At 54.1% G+C, this 8624-nt stretch overlaps 1 protein-coding gene across 2 annotated transcripts; it reads right to left on the reverse strand.

Moving 5' to 3' along the window:
* Positions 1-1321: 1321 nt before the first annotated feature.
* C1QTNF6 (C1q and TNF related 6) lies at positions 1322-8624 on the reverse strand. 2 transcript variants are annotated; one of them, XM_086404025.1, is made up of 4 exons: positions 8501-8624; positions 6738-6830; positions 5977-6235; positions 1322-3653 (listed from the first exon to the last, which is right to left on the reverse strand). In XM_086404025.1, the coding sequence occupies exons 2-4, from the start codon at positions 6738-6740 to the stop codon at positions 3106-3108; spliced, it is 810 nt and encodes a 269-aa protein (XP_086260151.1). In that variant the 5' UTR covers positions 6741-6830; positions 8501-8624; the 3' UTR covers positions 1322-3105. The 2 variants fall into 2 exon arrangements, with proteins under 2 accessions (XP_086260151.1, XP_086260152.1); XM_086404026.1 differs by lacking the exon at positions 6738-6830.

Raw genomic sequence — 8624 nt, forward strand, 5'->3', positions numbered from 1 at the left:
CACAGAATCAGACACAACTTAGCAACTAAGCAACAACAATCAACAAACCAGCTCCTCATGATGTCCATGACAGAAGGCTCCTGCCTGGCACTGGGGGTGACCTTTACCACCAGGGTTGAAGCAGGGGTGCTGGTGAGGCCAATGATGCTTCAACAGAGCCTGAGCTAAGAGCATGGAGTAGGGGAACTTCCCTGGTTGTCCAGTGGTTAAGATTCCGTGCTTCCAGTTCAAGGGGCATGTGTTCAATTCCTGGTTGGAGAACTAAAATCCCATAGGCCATGGGGAATGGCCAAAAAATAAAAAAGAGCATGCAGTAGCCTTCCTCCCCTGAGCAGCCCTGTTAGGACCTCTTGCATGAGAACTGTGAGAACTTCAGCTGTGGTAGGAAACCTCCTTAAGAGGCCAGATGGGCTCCAAGAAAGCAAAGGTTTGTGCCTCCCTCTGCCTGGGTGTCCACAGGCTCAGGTGAATCCTGGGAATCCTGGCACAGTTATAGTGGGCTTGTCTTTATAGCATCCTCTTCCACGTGGTACGGAGAGAACCACTGAACACAGCAATAGGCACGTGGGCAGCACAGGATACTGCCATCAAGCCAGTAAGGGGAGTCAACACAGATGACTTTAAGTAATGACTAAAGATGACTAAAGATACTTAAAGTATCTTTATGTGAGTGGCTGCTGTGCTAACTCAGAAGTCAGAACTCACAAAGACGGCTCTTTGTACCATGTGCAGCACTTTCCTCCAGAGAATATCCAGTGATTCTCCAGTAAACATTACACACAGAATGTGAGACCGAAGTCCCAAGTGAGGATCTGTGGTTTGTTCTGCACGTCCAAGGGCCTCACTAGAACACAAACTCCATGGGTGTTATCTACTGGGAGGTGATGGATTATGCCCGCCTCCACTGAAGCTTCCAAGCTTAGTGGGGTACCCAGCACAAAGTAGGTGCTCAATAGTTGTGGCTCCAAGGATGAACACTGCTCTCACTAGGCAACCTCTCTTCTAATCCTTATGTCCACCCCCATAAGGGGGACAATTAGCATTCCCATTTTACCAGACAAGGAAACTGAGGCTCAGAGACATGGGGACTTTCCCAAGGCCACAGCCAGGGAGTGGCACAGCAGACTCAGCTGGCTCCACTGCCTCCAAGGCGCACAGGCTGGGTGAGTGACCAGAGGCGCTGGCTTCTCTGTGGCTGGGAAGCACGTGTATAGATCCCTGGACTGCCTTGGTCCCTCTGGAGCCCTGAACCTGGGCGCAGCAGAATGGGACACACTGGCCTCCCAAAGTGGGCAAACAAACAGAGCAGAACCAACCAACCTGAGTTGCCAAGAAGACATAAAACCTTTAATCACACTGGTCAAGCAGGGCAGGGGTGAAGTCAGGTTGGGGAAGTTGGGGCTGTTGCACAGGACCAGCCTTCAAGGCACCGGGTCAGGCCCTGCTGCCACCCCCCAGCCATGTGGCCATGGCTCCCTTGGCTAGGAGTAAGCACCAGAGACCAGCACCGGGGTCACCTCTGCCCCCAAGTCCACACAAGCACCAATGGGCGGGGGCCGTCTCCTTCTAGGAAGAGATTCCGGCCACCTGGGGCTGGGGAAGGGGAAGGCTGGGGGCCTCCAGGTTGACCCACCCTGGGAGGAGGGAAAGGACAGAAGTCCTGATGTCCCTCAATTTGCCTCAGCCTCTCCCAGTGCCTCCCTCAGCATCATGGCTCAGAGGAGCATCCCCGGACTGACCTGGAACATGACTGGCTTCAGTTCCCCAGACCTGCTGAGGGGTCCAAAGCCCAGTGTCTTCCTTCCTGGCTCATTGCCCGGCAGTGGCATTTGTAACTGCATCAGCAGCCAGAGGCAGCTCTGCTGGGCAGCAGGGCCTCAGCACCTTAACAGAGTGTGGAGGGCCAGGGGCATGGGCTGGCAAGGGGCATCAAGGAGGTCAGAGCACCTGGGGACAGACATCAGTGTCTGACAGCGGCTGGGAGCCTGGGAGGATGGAGGCCCAGGCAGCTTTGGCAGAGAGGGCTGTGCACGGCCCTGACAGCACCAGGGAGCGGGGCAGGGAGGGCATGCCCGGAGGGTGGTGGTGGGTAGGAGCCCTCGCAGGCATCCATCCCAGCTGTGTAGGGAGCTTGGTCTGGGCTTCTTTCTTCAGGGGATGCCTTACCCCAAAATGCCTCCAAACCCCTGGGTCCTCTCCTGATAGCACCTGTCCCCTGACCAAGGTCCCTCTGGGTTTGCTTTAAAGATGGGCATGGGGCAGAAAAGAAAGGAACAGGCAGAGAATACCCATTTCACCTCGGTACCCTAACCTGTCAGCCTTGAGTGGTGGGTAATGAGGGGCCACAGTGCCTGAACGCCCAGAACACAGATGTATATGATCAGAGCCCCAAGAAGTTCTCTGGCGCTGTTTTCAGGATCCTCTGTGTCTCCCCTTCCCAGCTGGACTGGGTGCTCCCCAAAAGCAGGGCCTGTGTCTGCTTCGCCTCAGCCTTCCCAGAGCCGGGCACAGAGAGGGTGATCAGTGAATGTTCAGCGACTGAATAAACGCACTATGGGTGTGCATGTGGTGGGCAGACAGGAGTTCAGAGAGAAGGAAGAGGTTGCAAGAGACAAAAGGAGGAAGTATCCTAGAAAGATGAAATTTAAGGATGTTGGGAAGATTCCAGAATGTTGGGAAGATTCCAGAGTGTTTGGAAAGTACCAAAATGTTGTGAAAGCTGTAGGACCTGGTTACTCAAGTGGGGTTCCAGAGACCAGCAGCACCGGTAATCACTCAGGAATGTACTAGAAATGCTGAATCCTGGGCCCAATCCTGGGCATTTCAGCACAATGCCCCAGTGATTTGTATCACATTCAAGTTTGAAACTGGCTTGTCTACAAGGTTACGAAAGTTCTAGAAGATTTAGGTTAGGAGGTTTCTTAAAATGTTCAAGAGGAGAGAGGCAGGAACAGACTAGGAGGGGTGATGGAGGAAAAAAAAGAGGTGGAAGCCTGCTCAGAATGCCAGGTCAGGGGCCCATTTTACAGATGGGCAAACTGAGGCCCCCACAGGAGACAGACCTACCCACAGCCACCCCAGGCCAGAGCTGCTCCAGGGGAGGCACTAATCGTCCTCGGGCTTGATGAGGTGGCCGCTGAAGGTGATGTAGGTGTCTATGTCGTCGCTGTAGACGGCATTCTCACGCTCGCGCTTGAAGAGCCGTGCCCAGACGCGGTCGCCCGGTGCCAGGGCCAGCATCACGCTCTGGCTCTGCATGATGCTGCGGTCGCTGGGCTGCGCGTACAGGATGACGGCCGCCCTGTCGTTGTGCACCACATGCACGTAGGTCTCCTTGAAGTTCCAGCTGTGCACATTAAGGCTGAAGAAGTAGAGGCCGCCCAGGGGGGCGACGAAGTGGCCGGCAGCCAGGTCGAAGTGCCCGTCGGGGTTCACGAAGACCGTGTCAAAGAGCAGGGGCTGGAAACCCTCGCTGCTGTGCAGGGCTGTCTTGCGGCCCACCGAGAAGGCTGAGAAGCGCGTCTGGCATGGACTGCCAGGGCTGCCCGCCTGCCCCTTGGCACCCTTGATGCCCTGGGGGCCACGGTCCCCCCGGGGACCCTCCCTGCCCAGCTTCCCGGGTGAGCCCAGCAGGCCTCGGTCCCCTTTGTCACCTGTGGGGACAAGAAGAGGAAAAGTCAGGGTAGGTGCCCAGGGCTGCTTCTAAGCATCTGCAGAAGGCTCTACCCTGCCAAGAGAAGGCAGGCCAGAGGAACAGTAAACTGAGCACCTACTGCATGCCAGGCATCATTGCCCCAAATGACCCTTTAAAGGAGACACCATGTCCACCACCATTCATAGGGAGGTGAAGGGACTCGCCTGGATGGCATGGCACGGATTAGGAGCAGGGCGGCATGCATGCAAATTAAGTTGCTCCAGTCGTGTTCAACTCTTTGTGACCTCATGGACTGTAGCCCACCAGGTTCCTCTCTCCATAGGATTCTCCAGGCAAGAATCCTGGAGTGGGTTGCCATTCTCTTTGTCAGGGGATCTTCCCGACCCAGAGATCAAGCCCACATCTCCTGCAGGTGGATTTTTTACCACAGAACCACCAGGTAAGTGCCACTGTGCATGCTAGGTCGCTTCAGTCATGTCCGACTCTTTGTGACCCTAGGAACTTATAACCTGCCAGGCTCCTCTGTCCATGGGATTTTCCAGGCAAGAATACTGGAGTGGATTGCCATTTCTTCCTCCAGGGGAGCTTCCTGACCCAGGGATCGAACCCAGGTCTCCTACATTGGCACGCAGATTCTTTTCCACTGTGCCACCTGGGAAGCTATGCTTCTTGAGGAAACAGATCCCAAATATTTTGCTGCTGTCTGTCACAGTGCCAGTAATTACCCTCAGTCACATCCCTTTGAATGAAACGGACAGCCCTGTGTTCTCCCAGGGCCCCCTCTGACCACAGCGATGTTGCTAGGAAGAGGCAGAAAAGAGGGCACAGGCCCTCGGAGGAGAAGCCTGGAGAGAAGCAAGGAGGGGGCGTCAGGGTCTCTGCAGAAGTCTTCCTCACCAGCCCCATTGGTGAAGTAACTACCCCATCACATGCCCTGCACTTTACAGGTTGCAGAGCACTTTCTTCATCCCAGTCCCGAGGGATGGTAGTCATAGTTTATATATGATGCAGCGAGCCCAGGAAGGAAGAGACCTTGCTGCCCCACACAGCAAGGAAGCTGAAGAGCTGCGGCTGGGACCCAGGGAAGGTGAAAGGTGCCTTCCGCCACAGCAGATGCCCACCCACCTAACAGGCAGCTGGAGAGGTGGCCCAGGAGAGGTGACATGGGATTTTATGGAGGACAGTGGTGGGGAAGTACTGTCGACAGCCAGGTACCTCGTTAACCTCACACAGAGGGCTCTGCTGGCCTTGGGGAAGCGGTGATGTGTGAGGTGGTGAGAAAATCGGGGAGAGGAAGAGAGGGTCTCAGATCTGTGGAGTGGAGTGGTCCTCTGCATTCCTCACCATAAATCCTAGCTCTGCCCCTGACAGTGGTGTGACCCCAGAAGATCTCCTCCTCTCTCGGAGGCTCAGGTTTCCCCATCTGCAAACTGGGAGGATTAAGTATACCACCCTCACAGGGTTGTTGTGAGCAAAGACGGAGGTAAGAATGTCAAGGGCCCGGCCCTGGGAGTGACCAGCTGCTCGCAGCCCCTAACAGCAGAAGTAGCTCTCTTGGGGTCTGGTCTTAGAGGACAGGGAGTCAGCTCTCACTTGAATGGCTTAGGGGGTCCCCACAGCTCTCCCACTTCTAGCCTTGTCTTCCACCACCTAGTCTCCAGGAGAAATGAGAGGGATCCATTGAAACTTAAGCCGGGTCAGGCCCCTTGTCTGCTCAACCCCTCCCTTGCTCCCTATCTCACTCAGAGAAGAAACCCACAATTTGTTTCTAACCTCAGCTCCTCTGCTTGTCCCCTGCTCCTTAAACATACCCGGTCCATTATTCACTCTGTGAATAGAGTGACCTGCTATTCACTCTGCCTGGAATGCTCTTCCCCAGGTATCTACATGGTTTCTTCCCCACCTTCTCAGTGAGACCTCCCCTGACCACCCCATTCAATATGCAACCCGCGCCCCACACCTGCACTCCCAGTGCTTTTTCCACCTCAGCACTTCCACAGCATTTATCACCAACCATCTCTTTAACTTGGGTGATATGTTTATTGCTCATTGTGTGCCTTCCCCACTAGAACAGAAGCTCCACAGACATGGCATCTGTGTCTGGTTTGTACACACTCCCTCCAAAAATTCAGAATGATCCTGGCACATAGTGGGTACTCAATATAACATGTGAATGAAAGAAAGGGTCTGAGACAGTTTTATGTCCTGGTCTTTCCTGCTCCTCTCACCTCACCTCCCCCAGGCCCAGGAAGAGATCTTCCCACATGCCCTTCTTGATGCCAACCAGGCCAGTCCAGCCCGAGTCCTGTGTGGGTCCTCACCCTTTAGGATGGTGATGTTAATGTAGGGCCTGACCTCAGGCAGCACATATGGGAGGGCAGACGGAGAGGCTGAGGATGCATGCGCAGCATCGGCAAGGACCGTGGGGTCTTCAGAGTCACAGCACCGTCGACAGAACCCAGGGGAGCTAGAGGCCACAGCTTCCCCAGAGGTGGGCTCCTCGGTGGGGAGTCCAGACACCGAGAGAGGGAGCAGGAGCGCTGCCCAGAGGAGGCCCAGGGCAGCCATCCCCATGGCGACCTGGAGCAGGAAGGAAGGACAGGAATATAGTTACCTGAAGATCTACACTCTGCTGATGCCTAGAGTGAATACCCGCAGCATGGGTGTTCCTGATGTAACCCATGGAGGGGGCACTAGAGCCCCATTTAACAGACAAGAAGACTGAGGCCTAAACAGGGAGACAAGTTCTTCAAGTTCACAAAGAGACCTGTGGTAGTGCAGGGCCTGGAGTCTGAGTCTCCACTCCCTGGGGGTTTCGGCCACACGTGGGCCCACAAAGGAGGACCTCTTCTGAAGATGAAGGTCCTTTCTGGGAGGTCTTTGCTGGGGTGGGTGAGGAAGATGCCCTGCTGCCCACGTGACATAGCCAATGAGACTGTAAAATGCTTTTCCCACACTCCTAATCTCCCTCGGCCTTGTTTTCCTGTCACTGACTCCATAGTCAATGGAATACAAGTTAGAAGAAGGAGCCCTTGGGACAGACTAATTAGAAACAAACAAAAGAAGCCCAGCAGTCACGCACCATTGAAGGTATGTAGCTGGTGTCAGCCCACCTCCTTGTTCAGCATCTTTGTGCAGTCAACAACTTATACAGCTCAACCTCACCCAAGAAGCCCTATAAGGAGGGAGCAGGAGAGAGTAAAATTCATTGGAAGGTGGTTGTGTCAATTATCTTAGACACATCAATCATCTTAGACCTGCCAATCAGCTGCCAGGGTGGTAATTTGGAATTAAGGAACAGAACCCAGGAGTTCTGAAAAATTTTAAAGAAACAAGTAAGTCCAAGGATTTGTGAGGATCTGTCTTTGGCCTTGGCCAAGAAGGGATCCAGAGTTCCAGAGGAGGGGCAGAAGGTAGCCTGGACAGCAGTGACTGGAGACAAGCCAGGCTAGTGGGCAGGAAGCCAGGCAAAGAGCTTCTGAGGTGGTGGCAGTCTTTGGGGGCTGGCACATGTTATCGCAGGATCAGAAACTAGTTTTTTGAAACCAGACTGGTTTTTACACTTCTGGCGTTTCTTTGTTTATTTCCTTTTTGTTCTCCTGTAACATTTAGTACAATTCAAAAATATTTTTCTGTGGTTAATACGGGTTGAGAAGGTAAAATTATTATTATTATTTTTAAATGCCCTTCTATCCTAACCTAAGCACTGAAGAGTTGGGTCTTAAAGGGGCAGGAGCACTCCCTGCACCAGCCCCCTTCCCCTCCCGGCTTGCCAGAGCTGGGTCGTAGCAGTGGGCAGCAGCCTCCAGAGTCATCACCCTCTCCTGGAGGTGACCTTGTTCCCCACCCCCACCCTGCACTGGTTTCCTCGTTCTGCTCTGTAAGGCAGGTCAGGTCTTCAGGGAACAGCACCCACTCTGGCCAAGATTATCACCCTTACCTTTTATTTGTAAATTATAATACACACCCCAGCGGTTTTGAGAAGAGCAGAACCCCCTCTTTCCTGGCCACAGATGTGAGACTTTTAGAATCAGACCTGAGATTCCAGAATGGTTTGCAAGCTGTTGTGACCTAAGGCTAGTGGCTTAACCTCTCTGGGCTTCGTGCTCCTTAACATTTTACAAGGACAAGACAACACCACCTCCCCACCAGGTTATTTGGGAGGATTTAAAGGCAGGAAAATCACCTGTCTGGTAAAAGACTCTTAATTAAACTTTTGTTCCTCTCTCTGCTGCCCAACATGACCTCTCCCCTAGTCCTGCATGGGACAGGAAGAGCAGAACTGTTCCCAGAGAACTGGCATGGTCTGGGGACATTTCTGTTAGGCCAGACAGCTGGGAGTCAAAATATCTGTGACACAGAACTGTGACCTGGAGTGGGGGGAGGGGGACGCAGGAAGCAGGAAGCAAAGCAGCCTTTAACAAAAGTAATAACCACAGCCGTGGTCACTGGCTGTCCCTGGGGGAGGGTGGCATGCAGGCATCAAGTGGAGGGACCATGCCATGGGGGTGATTCGGGGGTCTCTGCTGCCTCCACTATGGAGCTGGGGCCTCTTCGGAGTTGAGGGAGAGTCAAGCCCTGCTGGAGCAGACTCAGTGCCCGTCCAGGCAGGAGTGGGCACAAACCAGGAGCATCGGAGGAGGGCAGCCCTTCACCAGTGCTAAAAGTCTCAGTCAGAGGAAGGGATGGGAAGGAGAGAGTCTAGAGGGGCTGACCGGGGTCAGAGGGAGAGAGCAGGGCCCCAAGATATGTCCAGGAAGAGAGAAGGAAGGAAAGGCATTCCAGGCTCTGACCCCAACCCCCTTGGCCCTGCTGGAGGAAGCTGCAGGACCTCCCATCACTCACTCAATGTCCGACAGCCTCGTACAGCAGTTCATGGACCCCGGGCCTCTGGGCAGCCTCTGTTTCCTTGATCCATGTTTGCAATGATGATAATAACTTGTTGCTGGCCCAGACCCCCAGGTCTGGC

The sequence above is a fragment of the Bos grunniens genome, chromosome 5 (assembly GCF_055505025.1).
Source record: "Bos grunniens cultivar Pamir isolate PY7600 chromosome 5, Bosgru_T2T1.0, whole genome shotgun sequence".
In the NCBI taxonomy this organism is placed as follows: Eukaryota; Metazoa; Chordata; class Mammalia; order Artiodactyla; family Bovidae; genus Bos; species Bos grunniens.

Excerpts from the sequence above, each read along its gene's own strand:
- C1QTNF6 (XM_086404025.1), bottom strand. Across the intron at positions 3,654-5,976 it reads TAACATCACCATCCTAAAGG|GTGACAAAGGGGACCGAGGC; the intron begins GTGAGGACCCAC and ends TTGTCCCCACAG.